This window comes from Manacus candei, unplaced genomic scaffold (assembly GCF_025592945.1).
Source record: "Manacus candei isolate 608988 ecotype Guabito, Panama unplaced genomic scaffold, ASM2559294v1 h1tg000005l, whole genome shotgun sequence".
Lineage (NCBI taxonomy): Eukaryota > Metazoa > Chordata > Aves > Passeriformes > Pipridae > Manacus > Manacus candei.
Genome location: NW_026138053.1, coordinates 20,020,223 through 20,042,150, shown reverse-complemented (window position 1 = coordinate 20,042,150; position 21,928 = coordinate 20,020,223). Strand labels below are relative to the sequence as shown.

Here is a 21,928-nt window from a genome sequence, read left to right as displayed (position 1 = left end):
ACAACGTATTTTACATAAAACTGGGAGGTCAATGTGAGATTCAGTAGAGCATATATACATATTGACTCTTCTCCAATATAATTCCACAGCTTTTTACTGTCACCATCTTGTTTTATTATTACTTCTGCTTGATGACTTTTCTGCTTTTGTTCTTTTTTACTGTATTATGCTAGTTATACTTAGCCAACTTCAATTATAGCCAACAATTTATTCAGTGTTTCCTGAAAAAATTCACAGCATAGTTATATCAAGTCAGAAAAAGAATTTTTAAGGGTCTTTGTTTTTGGTTGGTTTTTTTTTTTCCAAACTGAAATACTGGGATTCAGTAAATTAATCTACATTTTTACCCATGACTTAGTAAACTATAGGGAAGCATTAAGTGCACCTACCCAAAAGGAAATAGAAGTTTATGAAAAGTGGTCTTAAATTATAGCATTCAATATAAACAGATGAATTTACATGATTTCTGTATGGAGTCTTACTCACTGATTAACATTTCATAAGGAGAGAAGTTTCAGAAATGCAATGTTCTCAGTTCTAAGATAGAAATATCAACATGTCATGTCAAAAACACGTCCTTTTTCCCCTCTGAAAAATTTGTTCAGTAAGATTTATTATATTTTATATTTCCTTTACTGTTCTTTAAGTAGAAAATATTTTTATTTTTTCCAAGGAAAATGCATTCATTAACCCAAAGTGTAGTTTTATTTTCATTTGAATTTTGGTGCTACTTGGGATTTTTGACCCAATTAAAACAGATCATGCCTTCTATATTTCCTGTGCTGTGATACTAGCACGATGCCTCAAAACTTGAATCACAAGTCCCTCAAAAAATGTTATGTCTACTACAGAAAAAGCCTTGCAGGTAAAATTCATCTCCAGTCAATGAAAATTTGGCACTCAGTCTACAACTCGTATGTGCCCATTCTGCAAAGGCAATCCAGGTATGAATTACATTTGCAGAAACAAGTCACAGCAAAGTAAGCTGTGAAATTCTTGAGACACTTGAACCTTCAAATATTTAGACCTTACTTCACCAGAATGAAGTTGTTGCTAATTTTAGTCTCCAGTGAGATCATCTGCAGTCTGTATGGGCATCTCTATACCTGTGACACATCTTTGATTCCTTGATTATTTGACCTCTTGGCTGTTTCCTTCAGCAAAATTGGAGGATGTTTCTTCAGCTTAGGAGATGTGAAGGAAGGAAAGAGCTCAATTTTGCTTTCTGTTACCGCCTTTGCCACTTACTCCTTTCCTTCCAGCCCTAATCCTCACAACTTCCTCTTGCCACCCCCAGCTGTCACCACAGTTTGCTTTGTCACCTTCTAATCCCCTCCAGAGAAGGATATGATGAGCGTGGAATAAGTGCCAAGGCTGCTCTCCCTGTGCAGCAAACTCACTGGGAGCAGTTTATACAGCATGAAGAAGGCTGGCTGAGTCTTGTGCTACATGGAAGGTAAATCCTTGTACGCATCTAGGTAGCACTGTAAACATAAGTATGCTTATTTATATAGGACTAACAAGTTAAAATTATTGCACTTGCACAGAAATTGCCTGACAACTGTATTTGCCAGGTGCCTTACAGTGCAATGGAGTGTAAATAAAAGTCTGTCAGTCCAAATCACTATTGTAGTAGTAATCCACAAAGACCAAACAATCACACTTATTATTTCTCCAGTAGTGTCTTTAAAACAACAGCAACAACAACAACAAAAACCAAACACAAACAAACAAATGAAAACACCAAAAAAACAACCAAACAAAAAACCGACCCACCAAAAACAAACAAACCCCTCACAACTAAAAGAAAACACAAACAAAACCAGAAGAACAAGAAATAATTGTTACAAAGGAGAGATAGACAGCAACCAACACAATGAAGCTTAAGCACAGGCTGGAGTAAAGGGGTGGCCAAGCCTCACAATGTGGTAAATAAAAGCAGCTGCCCAGGTTTCCAGTGTCAGTAGTAGCAAGAACACAAAGCCAGAGGGCTCAGACTGGTGGAACAGAGGGGAGCTTAGTTTCCTTACTTTTGCAACCTGCAGAGGAGAGAGGAGCAGCCCTGAAAGGAGGAGAGACCCAAGCCTGGGGCTGTGGTTCGAGATTACTGTTAACTCACACTTTGGAGAAAGAGCTGCTGTCAGACCTGGCTGTTCAGAGGTGTTTAGGACATGAGGCTAAACCTTGACTGCACTTCCAGGTCTAAGAGTTTCAGTTTGAACCAGATGCACTCTTTGATGTTGTGGTGTATGACTGACAAACTTGCAGTCAAGTGTATACACAACATGGAAAATATGTACGTGTTCAGCATGGAGCCTTTTAGATTTGGGATCTCTGCAAAAGCAGCAAAATCATTAAGGAATAGTCAGCTGCGTGGCTTCACTGAATCATGTTTGGTATTTATCAGCTTACTACTGGCTTTCAGGACAGTCATATAGGCAATTTTTATTTCATAGATGCAGTAGCTGTTTGATTTATGTTTGGAACTAGACAGTTGTTTATATATGAACACATAGTTCATTGCTCTCAACAACGCAATTGCTTGCCAACTATCATTAAATATCTCGGTACTGACCAACAGATTTGCCTATTACCAAATCAACCACTGATATAGGTTTGTGTACAAACTAGATATAAACACAAAATCACTTATCTGTCAACCATGTAAAATAGGGTTGTGCTGACTGTTGGCAGACAGCAGTAGATACATTGTCAAGTTAGGATGTTGTTTATGACCAGTGGAAGAAGCTGCCATCTGTACAAGGAGGAGGGGAGTGTCTCTGCTCACATCACCCTTATGAGGGGGTGACTTCTAGATTAGTCTGACTAGGACTTTGTTCTAATTGATGACTATTTATATTCTTTCTTTTGAGGAGAGAGTTTTCAATTGGATCACTCGGTTCATCAGACTTATCTTTCTCACTGTGATTATTATACCGAATGAAAAGGCATAGCAGATGTGAGCGCTCTGGGATAGTGTAGAAGGCAGGACCTTAGTGCAGCTGCAGTGTTTGACCAACTTACAGTGATTAAAAACTATCTCATTGTATTGGTGTAAAAGACAGTATGAATTTGATGCCACAAAGTTAAGGTACTGATTCTTTAGAAGCCTAGATACACAAAATACTGGTAAGAAAGGGTGGGTGGGGAAACGACAACCGACAGCTCTGGTCTAGGATTGTACAGTGTGTTGTTCATGGAATTGCATTCATAAATGTGAATATAGGTATGTGGGGCTATATTCAATTGAGTCTTTTTAAAAAATGATGGATTATGAAAAAAAATCATATCTCTGTTTGGATGTTAGAGCTTCCAAATGGGCAGGTGATGCAGAATATATCGCTTGTTTATTTGGTCATGCTAATAATCCTCCAGTCAAAGCCCATTTCACAAACATAAGTTATTTCTGTCTAAGATGCTACAGATGTTTCTCTGCAACCTTTCCTTAATGACACTCCCTGTATTAGGCTGTCTAATAACATTTTGTAAATGTTAACTAATACAAAAGTTCCAGAGCACATTTTAGCATTTCCGAACACAGCATCAGGACCGCTTTGGTATCATTGGGGAAATGCTGATTATTTGTTTCAATAATAACTGTGTTGATGCTAAGAACAAAATTAGGATAATATGGAAATATGCATGGGAATTAGATGAGTGTTGATGGAGGGAAATGTTTGAAAAGGGGGTATACCAGAATGAAACTATATTAAAATAAGCAACAGTGTGTTACTTGCTCTGCTCTTACATTATTTTGTCTTATCACTTACCACTGTCTGCTAAATAAATGACCAAACAGACCAGTTCAATCTGCTAAGTAACAGACTAAGTCTGCCTCAGTGCAGACACTCTTCAATTTTAAAAGAAACCTAATCGAGCAAAGACAGGTATGGCTGGCAAAAAAAAAAAAAAAAAGGATATTGTAAGAGCTTTCATCCTTTTAACAACGGCAGTTGGGAAACTTAGAATATTACATTTCAACTGTATAAATTTACACCATCAACTGAAACAGCATTATGTACTGCTAGCTTGCTAAAATAAAGCATACTGTAAATCCCTATTTCAATTCGTAGTGTTTATAAAATCAAAATTGATCCTTTTACATAGGCATAGGCAGAAATACAAGTCAGAAAATGCATAAACACAGAATTCCCAAAAGGAGGGTTTTATGGGTCATATTTTTGTGGTAAACTGATTCTGGAGAAGTAGCAGCTACCCACAGTCAGTAGGTGAATCCCCTGTCCTACCCTACCACACAAACAAATATCTACATATGAAGCCACTGTTCTGTCTAGAGGAAGGCTGTGTTCCATTTATTGCTGTAACCTTGTCTATTTTTCCTTTATTCATTCTTCCATGTTTGCTGCCTTCAAATTGTCTCTAAAAATCAAACAAACCTCAAAACACTCTAAAAGTGTCTCTCAAGTATCAGTCTTGTATATGTCTTCAGGATTAAGGGTAGCTCAGTACCCTGAGTTCTTCATTGTTTGATTCATATTTGATGTATATATCCTGGTCCTGTGCTCCATCTACCTGCTGCACATTGCTTGACTTCTGCCACATTCTTTTTGAAAGGGGAATCATACGCTGCTCTGTTTCTCTACAGTGCTTTTCTACAATGGCCTGACCTAGAATCAAGGTCTCTGGATTGCATCAAAACACAATTAGAAATAAAAATATGAGGCAAGTATTTATGAAGTTCAAAATTAGATTTTTTTTTTATCACAGCACTTTCCTTCCAATGCTCTTTTGTTCCTCCCATTGTTCTCTTTCTGAACTCCTAAGAATGCCTTGTTTCAAAAATTAAATATAAGGTTCTCAAGGATACAATTCTATAGTAACTTACGTTGGAGACCACCTTAATAGTTTAAAGGGACAGGAGATAATGCTCAGTGTGGAGTGATTTCAGTTTCTGTGGAATTGCATACAGCCATGTTCCTAGCACAAGTATGTTCCCACAATTTCTAACTGGATGCGAATACCATGCATGGGTATAATAGTCTCAGATATATGGTTAATGTTATTCAATGATATACTAATTCTGCTTATTTTTATATATTCCAGTCATCCTACTCCTAACACTGCTAAAATGTTACGGAGTTTCCAGGCACAGAGTCCAGGCTACAATGCCAGATACTGAATTGACATATTTAGTAACCACAGTGTTACAGATAAGAGTAAAGTCAAAAATAGCAGGTAAATAAAATCGTGGCAAAAGGCAAACTAAAATATTCTTATAATATACATTAAGAATGATAAAAATAAAGTACTAGTTAGCATGTCAGCAAAAGATGAAAAAAAGATTAAATGGCACCCATGCCACGATCTACAAGTTGGATTTAGCCTGGGAACAACCTAAGAATGAAGCGAATGACAGATATAAATAGACTATGAGCTGTAGCACTCTGCTCCATTATGAGATAATTGGAAGAGATAGATAAGGGGGAAGTCTGAAGTGAGCATCATGTACTAAAATTTTTATAAGGCATTTGAAAAGGTTCTCTGGAGATTGATACCAAAGGTAAAAAAATCCAATGCTCATATAAAGAAAAAGAAGTAAACAACCCAAAAAGTAAAATAAACATGTTATGATATAATGTGAAGTGAGTACCTATCCTCACAGAAAACTTTTTTTTTTAAAAAATGTATCATAAAAAATACTATTATGGCTACAGAAACATACCATTTTTTCACATTTTTAATATAATAAATCAGCTTGAAAGTCAAGGAGGAAAAGAATCTACTGAATAGGAAGATAACAACTTGAAAAATAATATATTACAAAATCCTTTGTCATAAAGGAACATACAGATAGAACAGACAGACTTCTAATAGAATAAGCCAGATAACTTCTTTTTGAAGCAGAGGCAGTTGCACCTATAAAGCAGAAGTAGGCTAAGCAAGGCAAAATTATTCTTTATTTGCCTTGAAACCAGACAAAAAGAGCACTATAATAACTAAAAGAAGTGAATAAATATTTTGCAAATTAGTTGCAACTGAAAGCAACTGTAAATTCAGGTACTTCACCTCTCTTTCTATGGTGTGAATATATATTAATTGTTTAGGTAAAAATGTGTTCATCGACATTTATTAATCAGACTCTGACTTCTGTACATCTGGTCACAGAGAAGGTAAAAAGACCCATATACATTCTCCCCATATACAGATATATATCCTGCTCCATTAAATGAGATTTTTGCAGTTTGTCTCACTACAGGCTAAGAATCCATCCTTATATCGTGTAAGGCAAGAGCAGATATAAGAACTTTGATTTGTGCTCACTTTTCAATCTTCATCTCTTTGTTAGAAGGAAATGAACCTATTTCAGTAACTTTCCAAACTCAGGTTTCCTAATATTCTACTGCATTCACTCTGTTCTATGATTTTATTTTATACTGAAAATGGAGGATATATATTTTTAATAGGGAAAGAGAAAAGAAGTATGAACAGTTTCTAGGACTGTGTGATTTGGAAAATCAAGACTTCCGAGGCCTTTAATCCTTCCCCCCCCCCGCCTTTCTAATAGCTCTAACTGCATGTATCCATCTTCTCCTCCTTGCACCTCTGTGACTGAACTAAAGGGTCTGAAATCTCATTGTTACAGTTGGAAGTTTGAGAAATTACCTAAAAGACAATTCAAAGCTTAGGACTTCTGGTTTACCACCTCCACTGGAAGAGCAAAAAGGCTATGGTTATTCTGCTTCCTACATTTTAAATATGCCAACATCTAATGTACTCATCTAATGATAAGTAGTAAGAGAAAACATGGCCTTCTCTTTTGTGTCTTTGAGATCCTCATTCAAATCTCTGCTGTAGCCTGGGCTTCTCGTATTTTCTGTGGTCACTTGCTTATTTCAGCACTCTACTTTTAAACTCTGAAATGTTACCACAAAAACTACAAACAGGTAAAAGTGATAAAATCATGCTTTCATACCTCAGAGTGCTGTGAAATATACATCGTAATCATTAGTGTGAATGAAACAGTCTCAGTTAAAATGATGGAGTGTAAAATGTCTCGTCTTCAAAATGGTCCAGATTCTTATCATCAGTAAAGCCATGGAATAATGACTGGCTTGGGGAAATTTGATGAGAAAGCTGTAGCCAATTCAGTCTAGACTGAGAGCTTAAATAAATTAGTCTACCTGGAGGTTTTGGTTTTGTTTTTCTCAGAATCTTTTTTTTTTTGTTCATTGTTTTCAAGTCTGCACAGTTGAAGAGAAAATTAATATGGTTTATCAATAGAATAACTTTATTCCAGTTGACTGCGTTGAACTATTTCTCCACTGGAAATGTAAAAGTATATCTCAAATATATTCAAATATACTGTTAAATAGCATTCCTACTCTATTTGTGGAGTCTATTGATGTCAGTATTTCAGCATTTATCCAGCAATCCAACTTATGCTACCATATAATGGGTGAGATGATCAAATACCAATGGGATATTTCCTATACCACTCTGGCTTTTCTCTGTCGTGCCTTTAAAAGTCACCAGACTTTCAATGAATTTACTGAATTAACTTTAAACACATATGACTACAATTTTTTTTATTCTGAATATCAACTTGACATATGATTTTTTTTATGCTTATCTTTGTAACATCTTGTCAAATTCTCACTCAGACTTCAGAGTAAATTTTAGATCTTCTGTATATGACTAGAGAACGATGTAGTAATTTATGAGAACTTTCCTTGTAAGGTTAATGAGATCAAAGCTTCCTCTTAGCCACCTACTCTAATGCTAGCTTATCTCCAATAAACTACATTTTGATATAAAGCTTTACACAAAAAAAAAAATGTTTCAGTTCATTATTTGGCACTGTAAACTTCAGCCCGGGGCACTTTCCAAAATAAAATAAATGAAATTAAAAGAAATACTGGACATGCTTTGGTTCATAATTTAACTAAATTTCCCAGACTCCTGATACTCCATATTAGCCAGTTTACATTCTCTTAGAAAAGGGCAAGAGTACTTGAAATGGAACCTGGTGCTAAGATTTTTGAGAAAACCAAGTGCAATGATATACAGTTATCATTTTTGCATCTGCTTTTTGTCTAGCAATGGACTTGTAGAGAAGCTGTATTTACAGAAACACTCGAAGCATCTCCGTCCTTAAAATAACGAATGACAAAAAATTAATATATTATTTTCAATATTTGGACTGATACTGTGAACTTCTCAGTCTTCTAGAATATTTTCAGATTGTCAAACACTGGTCACTAAGATGTCACCTGAAATACTCTAACAGTGAACTAACAGTATGCATTGGTAGTACTGCCATTTAAAATACATAGAATAAGAGGGGTTTGCTGGCATAATGGTCCAGGAACCTCAATACAGAGTAGCACAGAATGGGGAACAGTCATTATTAGTTGTACAACACATAAAGCCCAACTTTGTAGGGGATGAAAATATAGACATACATGTTATTTATCAAACTGAGACTTCAAATGGAATAGCTATTATTTCACATTTAATAATGAAAAAATCAGCATATGAATTTACAGGAAATTTGTTTATATTGTGCTTATATTTTACCTATTATGCCTATACTTATTACAGAGATAAAGGGAATTGAAGCTAGCTTTGAATTTTCCATATATTTGAAAATCTCTGCAGTTATATCTGCTGCCTTAATAAGTTACACTGCAACAAGGTGCAATAAATTAAATTACTCATAAGTCTTGACACTGTATTGCCTGCTATGCTTTCTCTTCAAAGGAAAAGAACCTCTTCTACTCGGTTTAAGACCCATAGACATTCCCACTGAAATAAACAGCACCACTCTTTAGAAGGAGGTGATATTCAATGTGAAAAGATGAAAATCTCTCTGCAAGTTACTTAAAAAGAAGTTGTGGCTCATGCATGTGTGTCCCAATCCTCCAGAACTGTCAGAACACTTTTTGGCTGACTTTCTTCATTTAGGTTTAGTGGTTTTACAGTATTTTGATGACTGCTTAATGACACAGCGAATACAACCCTGGCCAAAACAATAATGTACAATACTGATGTAGTATTCTACAGTCTTGCTGTACAAATCAGAATTTGTACAAATCCACTTTAGGTGGTATGGCAATCTCAGGAAAAAACATTGGTGTTTGGCTTGCACAATATAGTTTCAACTACAAATCTGTTGGAGGTGAAGGAGTAATTAGGAGAAGAGAACAGCATGGCAAATAAGGAATAGAGCTGGTATTTGTTTTGGGTTCTTCCATTTAGGTGTGATTTCTAAGGAGCAATGCCTTTTACATGTTATATCTACATTAGGTTTTGCAATAGGGGATTAATGCAATGCCTTTTACATGTTATATCTACATTAGGTTTTGCAATAGGGGATTAATGCTGAAATTTCTTTTTTTCCTAAAATGAAAATTTATATAGAACTTCTTGGATTGTGAATCTTTACTTGATCAGAGAAGCAGAAAGGTACCTGAAAAAGTTTTTCAGCTTTGTAGAGATTAGAATTCCAATTAAAAGCAAGCTTTGTGCTAATTCTCATCAAACCATTACTCGGTATAATAATTTAGCCTTTCTTCAGTTTCTTTTGAGGGAAGGATTAAAACAGCCTTGTCAGAGTTACTGAAAGTCATTATGGAATTTACTGATGAAATAGTGTAGCAAATGAGCATAGTGCTTTTTATCTACAATAAGTATCCCCCTAATTCTGGTTTTCCCTCACCTTCCTATCACTCTATTTGTGAGGAAAAACACCCACAACAATATACAATGAAGTTTAGTTTTTATCACTCTTTTTTGATTCTAGTCATAGCCAGCAGTATTCCCAAAGGAGAAATATCACTAGTTAATAATAGCACACTTAAAGGTAATGATGCTACATTTACTATTTTTAGAATTTTTAGTGACTAAAAATATTATGCCATTATCTTTTGGATTGTATTCCAAAAATACGTACTGATTATTATCACAAAACATGCTAAAGCATGGAGTGACATTACATCAGACAATTTAAAATAAATTTTTCTTGTGCATTTATTTCTTCTGCAAGCTACATTTTTTCTTCTACTGATAGAAGTAATATTGAGTTAGCTAGGAAGCAAGAATATGACATCCCAACCAATAAATGAAATTTGTTTAGAACTTTAAGTCTTTTTTTTTTTTACTGAACTCAGCTCAATTCCCCACCTATCTACAGCTTTACTTAGATTAACAATATTTGTTTATTACAGGGTAAGAAATTATAGGAACCATGCCCAATCTTTAAGGAAAAAAGTAGTCAAAAGTCAAATTAAATTTGTCAGGAACTTCCCACAGATACCTTAACAGGCCTAGAAAGAACATATCTGAGATTACATATATAGCTGAAGTGTTAAAAAGTGAAAAAGAAAAAAAAATGATATTGCATATGCTTTTTACACATGCCCAGGATCAGGGTAACTTTATAAAAAGGAGTGTCTTTTTAAAGTTACTTGTTCAGACAAGTAACACAAGTAACACAAGTCCACACTTGCAATCTGGAAACACTTAGACAATACCCCAAAAGCTGTCATTAGAACGCCAACAATTCTGGGAGGTAACATAGAGCTGAATATCAGATTATAACAATTTCCCTGAAATTACAGGAGCTGTACACGCTTCCAGTCTCTCACAATCACGTGTTTAGCAGTTCCGCAAAAGGTGAGTATTTAACTGATAAATACAAAGAGAAGCATTTAGGCAGAGACTCAGAAAAAGACATAAAACAAAAGCCCAATACTTGAGAGTAGGTGTCTCGCCTGACGCTTCCCACAGAGGAAACGTTGGAGACTCCATTTACTCCACCAGATCAACAGAGGAGTGTTGATGACATTTCCTGCTGATGACTCCTTCCAAAAGAATTGCACCTTGATACATATCTGTCTTCATTCTCTAGTATTTAAAGCCGCTTCGGCTCCAGTGTTGACATCCAGATGGAGGATAAAATATGTAGGATTTCTGAGGTAATACTTACAGCTTAACATATGTGTACAGTGTAATATATCTAACAGTGCTGTGGAATTGATTTTTTCCTTTCAAATGCATCTTGATGCACAGCATCAACCACAGTATATGATTATTGTTTTACATGAAAAAGAATTACAAAATTTTAATACTAATTCTAAATGTCTCATTAAGGAGTGGCAATGATTCAAGAACTTTGAACACATAATTGAACAAGTGTTTTAGAAGTCATTATTATCTCTAAAATGTCACCTGTCTGATACTGTTCTCTCCACAGCTAACAGGGTACATATAATTACTGACTTCATATAAATCTCAGTCTCCTTACTCAGAGTGAGCTATTACACTTCCTGATTAATCATAAGGCATGGTTTTAATTATCTCTTCATTAGAGTAAGAAAAATTTAAAATATCAAGTTTCACAATATTTTAAAAGTTTAATTCTATCATCTTTATTCATATTAAATAACACTTAGTACTCCCTGAAGTAAAATGCTGCTCATAGTCATATGGCTGGTAGAATAGTTTGCCCAGTATTTAATTTTCTGGAATCATAACTTCACACTTTCAAAATGTGTCCTGTGTGTGTTTGGAAAATCATTTAACTGGCCTAGTTGAAAACTGGCCTAGTTGATGTAAACACTACTTTTTCCTCTTAAATAGGACTTCCCAGATGAGTGCAGAAATTTCAGGGTTTGCTGGCTTTTGTGAGAGTCAGGTTATTGAAGATCTCTTTATCTAACTGTACTGGTGAGGCGGGTTTAGGACCAGTATTGTTCTGCCATCTTGTTTTTAAGTCTTATATAGATCTTAAAGCTGATCACACTTAGGTGGAATATATGGCTACAACAAGGAGATATCTGTGTTTATGGACTGCATTTGCTGTATTGATGTCAGGAGGTCTGATAACAAATTGTCAGATGTCTAGGGTGATAGAAATACTACTGTGCCTTCTTCTAGCTCTTCCTTCTCTCCATATGGCCATTTCTATCACTGTAAAGTGGCTCTGCCACCTTAGAAAGGAAAAACAGTTCTAAATGCTCAGTTCACCTTAGCCTAAAGTCAAGTAGCAGCAGGCTGCTACAGGACTCAACATCCCCTTCATCTCTGCCTTAGAAGAAGACCTTCACCTCATAATGGTGATCTTCTAACAGCTCATTTTTATCTGAAATTAAGAGCAAAACTTGAGGTCTTGCACAATGGTCTCAGACTAGCTCAAGGTATATTCCCGAAGATGACCTTTTAGAGGCTCCTGAAAGTTTCCTCTCTCTTACACCCTCAGAGATACTTCCTCCATACTCTGAAACATTTCAAGTAGCCAGCCGTGTTCTTCCTACCACACACACTGCTCTGCCAACACCACACTAGAATCCCAACATTCTGAATCAGCAGCTAGTCACAAACAGTAACTGCCACAATTAATTGTATTAAATGGATTCATAATGTCAGTACAAATTTAACTTACTTCGTTGGGGTTTTTTGCTGGACTCAGACTGTGATCTGTGAACTGACAAAAAATAGGAAAAATGGGAAGCAAAAACTAATCAAAACTTTAAAATTAATTCAGTGCATTTGGAATGTTGTTTGTATCATTTTAGCTAAATTGTAATTTTCATGCAATCTGCGGTCGATCTCAGTACAAAAATAAATGATCGTGTGGGTCACTGAATACACTTTGTAAATGAATTCCTCAGTGTCAACGAGATACATGGCATCTGGAACTACACTTGTGAGATAAGCTTCATTTTTATGATACACTTAGGTAGGTGAAAAATCTACTTAGATTTTGATAGTCTTGACTAATCAACGTTTGCACATTACAGAATAGTTTGTTCCACTTTTTGTGTTTATATTTGAATTACTACTGAGAAAACAAAACAGTAATTAAAAACTGGACAATATCTACAATAATGCCTTTCCAAAAGATATTTGTTTAACTGATTAAACCCCTCTGAACAATGAACAAATGCTAGATTGTTGTACACAGTGAAAATATAGCTTACTCACTTTTCCAAAGGGTACATTCAGCTAAATATAGAGCTTAGCCTTTAGTCCCTCTGTTATAGCTGTCTGTGCTCAATGGTGAGAACCACAAGGCCATAGTGATAAGTGACCAGTGCCCTTAGCTTCTTTTGAATTTGGTGTGAAGATGAGAAGCTAAATCCCCTTCCAGGGTCAGGGAATGTTGTGTATTAACAGGTGTTATTCATAAGGAACAAATATAACCTCAGGTTTCCTTTTGCAGCGCAGCTTGTTGGGTTTTTTTCCCATCTGTATTTAAGATTTGGTTTGGTAACACTGGTTTTGTCTGTACTGCAGTTTTCTTGAGTCTCAAAAGGAAGAGAAAACAAAGTGAGAAAAACATAAAATCTCTAGAAGTTTCTGGTCATTTAGAACAATAGAAGAGTGAGGCTATTTCATAATGTTTACTTCTTATTGAATATCACTATATTCAATCACTATACTGTGAAGGAACTGTGTAACTTTAGGCTACAAATACAGTAAATGCTTTTAACTTTAACATCATAAAAAACTAAAGGGCAAACTCTTTTCTGCACAAAAAGCCAAAGGGGGTTTGACTCAGGGTACAGAACCTAGGAGGCAGGGCTGGACTTTCCTGGCAGAGGTAATCCATAGTGAGGACTGTTGCTCGAATTGTGTCACTGCCCCTGCCAGGCGTATGATCCTTGTGCTCCCGGTTAGATATGCAGTTATTAATGGCTAAAGCTAGCAGGAGACTTGTAAGACCCAGGCAGAGGGATGGGCAAAGCTTTGTCCTTTTTGCTAGCTCAGTAGACAACTTCCACTGATTTTAACCTAATGCCTGCCCTCCACATCTTCCATAGCTTGGTACTTGGCAAGTCAGGCACAAAGATGTCAGATTTAGCAACCTGCTTTCCACCACAGAAGTACAGCACTTCCCAGCAGATATCTCCGTAAGTGGAGGCAGGATTTGTCCCTCGAGATACTTCTGAGTAAATAATAATATCACTGGTTTTATCTGTGAGTATAAACACTGGGTTTTGTCTCCTAATGACTGTTTCTGTTTTATTGCTACTTCCCACCAGGAAGCTGACTGCTAACATAATTAGCAGATGATTGCATGGGGGAGGCTGAAATCTTTAACAGCTGTTTTAAGGCATTCTGTACCAAATCTGTGCTGCAGAACATTTACATCTTTTGAATGACGTTCTCTCCAATGACAGATTATGGGACCATGGAGTGGAGGCCTCCAGGAAGGACTTAACTTGCTCATTTACTTGAAAAAAAATAAAGAAGAATCCACTTTTAAAGAATTTAGTGGTTTAGTATAAGCATTTGGCCATACTGTAAGCATCAGAATTCAGTACTAAAGATCACCTTTAATTGTGAAGTATAGAAACTGAATGTATAGTGCTGGAATGCTTGGCAGATTTATTTTACAACTTTACTCTTTTTACAAAAGAAAGTGCAGACATTTCTCATGCTCCAAGTGATCTATTTCCTTCCTACAGGATAAAAGGGAGACAATAGGAATCAATGTTATCATTTGTTATAGAAGTGTCATTCTGAGAGTAACACATAGTGCAGCATAGAGTTTACTACTATAAAATAAATAGTCATAATCACTGACTGTGATAGAATAATAATAAAAAAATTAAGAGAGAAACCATTTGGGAAAGAACTGCTTCAGTTTCCCATGGGGTATTATAGTGTCTGCCAGATGTACAGTAGTATGTGTCAAGTTGTAGATGGAAAAATAAGTGCTTTGGTAATAAATGTATAATTAAGTAATGACTGAAGTACCAAGCATGTTTACAAACTGTGCATCATGTTGTCCCAGAGGAGGAAGACTACTTGGTTTCTGGGAGTTTTTAAGATGAGATTATTAAACTCTTTCTGCCATATAAAACTTCTGTTGGGGCATGCTACCACAGTGTTCCTTGGACAGACCCAGTTATACCAGCAGTGAAACATTACTCTTCTCTTTGCATGTCCTTCCCTAATTCCAGTGTGTGCTAGTTTAAGTGGAATATAGAAGCAATGCATTTTTGCCTCCATTTTTGCTGCAAGAATGATGGTAAAACAGAAATTTGCGTGAAGCTTATGGAACTGCCTTCTACAAAGCGTTACTTCCTCTTCCTTCCACACAAGTGAGTTGATTCCCTCTTTTATCTATAATAGGGATCAAGTCCTAAGATAAATTTAGAAGGAAGGTGAGTATGGAGATATATTAACAGTTCACTCATGTGGGACGGTACCTAAACCTGCCACAAGAGTGTAAACTCAGGCCTCTTGGTGTGGAGATGCAGCACTTCTACAAATGCCAATATTTTTCTTGAATCATTTTTTTAAGGAGTGAGAAATGGCTTGGCCTGTACATGCAGCAATTCTCTTCAGGGTTTAGGGCAACTCAAACTTTTTAACTATTACTGTGCAGAGCCTCATTGCAGATACGAAAGCCCTTGTTCTCTTAGTGAAATAGACTTGTTAAGATCTTGAACAATTAAAAAAGAAAAAAAAAAACAAGCTTTTACAATAGAATTTAGGCTTCTTGATCACTTTACGTATTTTGAAAATTTACTTACAAGGAGAAATCAAGATCAATTTGACAATATCTGCTCAAGCCCTTTTATTTCTGGCCTCTGTTAAATGAAAGAATTTATAAAAATGTTTTCTAAAATGAGAAGGCCAATTTGACTAAAGTATTTTTGAAGGAAAGAGGAGGATTATTTTGAAGAAACCATAATAGAATTTTCTTTTGAGGAAATTATGATAGAATTTCTATACGAGTTGAATCTAGACTCACTTATTTTAAATCACTTGAATGAGAAATGTGTGGGCTTTTTATCCCCTTTTAGTTCAACAGTCTCAGGTGATTTCCAAAAGGAAGGGCAAAGGGAGGGCTTTACTCACTAATTCACAGTGTGACAAATGACTGTTAAAGTGCCTTCTGAGATTTACAGTCAGGAGTTGTTCCTTGAGAGTCACTAGTCAATATGACAGCCAGCAGTGTACAATTGTCCAAGTGATGTGTGGAGGTGTGCTATTATCTGAATCTCTTTCCTTTCCAGATAGGTGGTAATGTTCATTTATGCAGTAAGCACACCAGAATGGAAAGCTGATTTTAATTTAATCCTATAAGTACTCAGTGTAAGAACAGTTCTTGCACAAAGGTAAAATTTAGCTCTATAGTTTTATAATTAAAGTATATACTGTAGCAAAATGACTCAAATTTTCATCTCAATACAGGAGCAGGATTTGAAATGTATTTCCAGTTCCAGTTAATGTTCTTGTTACATATTTACAGAATAGAAAAAACATTACAGAATTGGAAAATGTAAATTTTTGTTCCATGACTGAAATTGTAAACATATCTTGCAACAGCATATAGAAAAGTTATGAAATCTGATGCTTTGAAGGTGGGGGTTGGACTACACACAACTTATCTGCTTGTGTTGTTTCCTTGGACACCCAAGCTACCAAACCATTCCTAGGCACTGCACAGTTCAAGACATTTTTGGCTGCTGGCTCTGGCCAGAGCACACAAAGGAAAATTTGAACAGTTCACTAGAATAAGCAGTCATGCTTCAATGGTGGAAAACATTCCTGGCTTCCTAGAACTCACTAAAACAAATGCAATTTTTATGGCTTTAGAAGCTTCTAAAGAAAAGATTAAACAACTGTACATAAATGATTTAATAAATGTGAGGTAAATTGCATTCTGCAAGATACTAAAGATCTTACTAAAAAAGGCAGTGATACGGACAGCATGTAAATGCTTTTTTATTTTTAACTTACAATACTTTCTTTACACCTATAATGTCCTAAGGTTTAATACACCTTAACTATATATGTATGTAAAAACTTCTTCATTGTATCTTTCCAAAACTTACATGGGCACCTAAGACAAACATCCTCTTTTCTCCCCTCCTCTGAAGCAAATTATTTACCAGCTTTGAACATGTCACAGCTTCACCAGGTAGGATATTTTCTAATTTTGTGTTGCTATTTAACACAGCTGGTAAGACTACGGACTGGTGAACAGGTGTTTATGAAACATTTTATTACATAGTTTACTGTTACAATCACAAGTTAACAAAACCTGACTGAATTAACAGGTGAAAAACTTGCGTTAATCACTGAGTTCCCACTTTTTTTTCTGCTCCCTTCCCCAGCAGCCAAAGTGAAAGAAAAATTTCATCATGATGGTCACGAAACAACTCAGAATATACAGCAAATATAAACGGTCTGTTTCATTTTCAGATACTTTCAATAATGAAAGAGAAGGGACATTAGCGATATTTACAAAACTAGTGAAAAAGTCAATGACTCAATCAGTCCAGTGACTGGGATAGTTATATAGCCAGAAGAAACCTGATACATTCCTCTACTTGCCACAGAATTCACCCACTTGACACACTGGGCTCTAGCTGGGTTGATTTTTTACAAGCTGTCCTGTAGAAGTGTTTTCCATATAAAATGTGTGTAGTGTAAGCATCCAGCTTCATCTCCACAGTTTTCAAAGGGAACCAGGTCTTTTGAAAAATCTAGCCTTTCAAAAGATCAAAACTGGTTTTAACATCCTTTTATTTTCAGGAAAAATCACTCAGCAAATTCAAGAATGCCAATAAATTATTCAAAGCAGCTTTCTTACTGAAGTAAATCATTTGCCAAAGATTCACCATGTTCTTCTGCACACAGCAACTTCTTTTATGAAAAATAATATACAATCCAATTTGGCGGTTTGTGGAATATGACAGCCCAGAACCCATCTGTTACTGAAGCCAACTGCAAGGCTGGTTATGAATCTAAGCTATGAAAGCAGAATTTTTTTTCTGAGGGGGGAGGAACAGAAATGCAAAAGCAGTGAGATGGATGTTACTGTATTGGAGAAATATAGGTAAGAATTGGACCATGAGCTAGACACCAAAAAAAGAAAAGCCTCAGTGAGGCTCCTCTGTAGGAGAAGTCCTCAAGAAAAAGAAAATTATAATTAGAAATCTGTATCCAAACAGATACAGATCTAAGAACAGAATTCTTGAATGAGAGCCCTGTTACATTCAGCTGAGGATTTTAGCACGTGTGCATTTTATAAATGAACAGGAACATTTGAAAGAAATAGCTGATTAAACTCTCGCTCTAAAGAAACATGACCGGTAGGGTTTCAAAACTGAACTATGATTATGTCAGAAATAGATCTTTCAGCATGAAGAAGAGAGGTCTTGTTAATCATATTTATTATTAAATACTATCACATGACATATAAGGTGAACTATGCTGTGATTTGGTGACACAGAATCCTGGGTGGTTTGTGGCATAATTCCATCTTCTCTCCACTTTGAAGAATCAACAAGCATCTGAAAACACAGAGGTGGACCATATGCCTCCCAGTCAGGATAAAGCAAGCATCTTTCCGAAAAGGGCAAAATGGAAGAAGAAAAGAGAGACTTCAAGGATGAACAGACTGTGAAGATCAAAAAGGGGATGGGACTACAACAGAAGACACAGAATTCAGCTGGTAACAGACCTGAAGTTCACAGACCACACAGATGGAAAACCCTTAATATAAATCAGACTGACAAAGTTGAGAGCAAGTGGAATTAAGAAGTTGCAGTGAAGTGGAAATAGGCAGAAAATAATTTCCAGCATCTCAGCCAAAGACCCATAGCTAAAATGAACTGTGTTGATCATTGGCCATTGTGCAGCCATACTATAACTACTTCAGCTGTATTTCAGTATTCAGACATTCCATTCATAGTTAATGACCATTCAACTGAAGGGGTTACCTTTGGCAATATCTTGTATTCTGTTCTAATTAGTGTGTAATATAAATATGTGCTTCACCAAAACCAAGCACAAACCAATTACATAAGAGTGCAAAGAAAAGACAATAAAGCAAAAAAATTAAGATATATTTTTATACTACTAACCATTACAAACTAATAGGCAGCTGATCTCAGATTCCCCATAAGTCTGTAGTCTTTCTCATTCACTATTTCCTGAAAGTATGTCCAATATGCTAAATATTCAATCTGACAGTATTTCTATGCAGAACATGTATGCTTTTCCCCTAATGGATAGTAGCAATATACCAGCAACATAGGAATGGATGAATATTTCAGTATTGCATGTAATAGCCTCCAGTTCAGAAAAGTAAGAATCCAGACAGGGCCCTTTTGTAAGAGACAAACAAAAGATAACACTCAAGATTTTTATGAGAATGGACCTTGTTCAATTACTGGAAAGCTAGTATCAAGAAGGACTGCTATGGTAACTTGCAGACCTAGGGGAGAGAGTGCTGCTACCACAGCCTCTTGGAAAGCCCAGTCTTGCTTGTATTGTAGGGAAACCACTGCCTTCCTACCACAGTGCAGCTGTGCCCAGCCTCAGCACAGGACAATGCATAAAGATCTAAAAACCCATTTAGATTTTTGTATTTCAGATGTGCCAGAGATCTGAAATTGTAATGCTTGTTGGAATATTAATGAAGTACTTAAAACTAACTATTAATTTTCCACTAGTCCTTTGTTGCACTTTTCAGATGGTAACCATGCTCTGTAAGACTGTTATGCTATAATTCTGGTATCAATATTTTTTAAGGATTGTTTATTTTCATTTTGTTAAGTGCACATAGACTTGAAATAGACATTTCTATAGCTAAATGGATGGTATGGGTTGTGCAGTTGCTCATACACAATTTCCTGTTTGAGACCAGATCATGCTTCTGCCATAGAAGATAACTTTATAAAGTTCAAGTCAAACAACTGGCATCAGGGAAGTGCTTGACAGAAGTTTAAACTAGAGCTGGAAAAAGTGTTTAGACTAGAATGGTCCAAAAAGGTATACCAAGAATATTTTGTTAATTTTAGCCATCAAAACTCAAATAAAGTTCTAAAATAAGAAAGGTGGTGGGTTTTATTCCTATTCCAGTAGAAAATAAAATGCAGGTATAAGATGCTAAGATCTACCTTTTCTAAAATCTCAAAGACTACTATGATCAGAAGTAATGAATACAGAATATATCCATAGTTTAATTTTTTTTAACAGTAACCCCTGCTTTGATAAACATACTCCTTAACTGTCCATTATGTAGTTATAATGCTGTCCTTTCCAACCAACAGCATTCAGTTTCTGTGACTATATTAAGATGTCATTCACCATTTCGTAACTGTCTGTATAAACACCATTTGTTTAATTGCTTCAATGCATAGAATATTCTCCTAAACAAAAGTAGTAATTAGTTATATATCTGCATGATCTTGCAATTATCAATCAATAAGAATCCATCTTTCTTTAGGGAAGTAGGTAAAATCTAAACGATGTAGACCAGCATTAAAATCAAAGTTTCTCACTGCCACATTAAAGACATATTCTGACAATGTAAATATACTGAATTAAAATCGATCCAATATGTTGTTACATTTTGCTCCTCTGTCATTTGACCACAAAAAATTGTCACTACAAAGTGTGTATGACACAAAATTTTTCAAGTGTAATGATCTGTTGACACAAGAGGTTGTATGGTCAGAGTGGCACGATGCTGTTGGTGTTCACGAATGCAGTTCATTTAGCATTTTGAAATTCAACACACATTCCTGGTTTGCTTGTTTGTTTTAATATAAGGAGTTATTTTATTTTTAAAGACACTATTTCATGTGAGACAAACAAATACCTTTTTAGAGGGGTGTGTAATTAAAGATGCTGACAGTCCTTGAAATAATTCATAAAGAAATAAAATAATGGTAGTTACATCCGAGCCCAGGATCCCACCATGAAAAGAAACTGCATGTAAAGAAGCCTGGATATTGGACAGTAAAAACATCTGGTGACACCTGCAATTAGCCTTTCGGCAAACGGGAAAAGCATGTTTTGTTTGGGACTTTCCCGCAGTGAATGTTACCATATGGAGACAGAACCGTACCTGTCCTTCTCCTCCTCCGCCCGTACCGTAGGGCAGGGAAAGGTTCTGCCCTTGCTCAGCGGCGGGGGTGCCCCGGAGGGTGCGGGATGCCCCGCGCCCTGCTGAGCGGCGCCGGCCCGACTCGCCCCCGGCTGCGGGCGGGGCGCGGCTCCGCAGCCCCTCGGCGGCTCCCGCACCCCTTTCCCAGGAAAGTTTCCCAGCGGGGCTGCGCTCCCGCGCCCTCCCGGAGCGCTGCCCGGCCGCCGCGGACCCCGCGCTCACCTGTCGTCGCTCTGCCAGCCCTGATCGCCCAGCAGCAAGTCCCGAAAGCGGTACCGCGGGGGCAGCGGGGGCACCTCGCTGTCCAGGTCCACCATCCTGCCCGGGAAGGGAGGGACGGAGGCAGGACCCCCGGCGGCCGGGGGAGCGGCGGGCACCCGCCCAGGCGGGTGCGGGCAGAGCCCGGCGCGGCGGGAGCGGCGCGGGGCGGGCGGTCCCCGCGGCGAGCGCGCACAAAGGCGGCGGGAGGGCTGTCCCCGCTGTCCCCGGCGGCTCGGGGGGAACCTCACGGCCCCCGGGGGCGAAGTCCCGCCCCGGGGGGACGCGGGCGGTGGCCTCGGCGGCGGCGCGACCGCCCACCCACCCGCGCCCACCCACCCACCGAGGCAGGCAGCGAGCGCGCCGCCGCGGCGACAACAAAGGGCTGTGCCACCGCCAGGCACACGGGACCGTGCCGAGCGCCACTTGGCTGGGGGAGCCGCCTCGGCCCCCCAGCTGCCTCCTTTTCTATCACCTCGGGCTTTCTCGGGGGCACTTTTCTGCATTGGAAATTGGAAAAAATGGGGTGTTTTACCTTGGGTATCCTTAGGTGGCTTGTGCACAGCCCCCCGTGTTCCTGCTGGTGGCTCATCTGAGCACAGCTGGGTCTGTCTCTTGCTCACCTTTAATCGGGCACACCTGGTTCGTGCCAGCTCTTCTGGAATCCCGGGTGCAGTGTAGGAAGCGTTCGGTCAATTTCTGCGCTCAGTCAGTTGGGGGTTGTTGTACAGAACAGGTGGCGCAGGCCCTGTACGAAAACACAGGGAAGTTGGATTATTCCCATGATTG

General features: G+C 37.5%; 1 protein-coding gene across 10 annotated transcripts in view; it reads right to left on the bottom strand.

Moving 5' to 3' along the window:
• Positions 1-21,523, bottom strand: part of KCNT2 (potassium sodium-activated channel subfamily T member 2) — a 120,647-nt gene extending 99,124 nt beyond the window's left edge. For all 10 annotated transcript variants that reach the window (XR_007907244.1, XM_051804324.1, XM_051804337.1 and 7 more), the window contains exon 1: positions 21,104-21,523. Coding sequence is in view for 9 of the 10 variants with exons in the window: in XM_051804324.1 (XP_051660284.1) it covers positions 21,104-21,198 (95 nt within the window). In the remaining variant the exon portion in view is untranslated. The remainder of the gene's footprint in view (positions 1-21,103) is intronic.
• Positions 21,524-21,928: the final 405 nt, after the last annotated feature.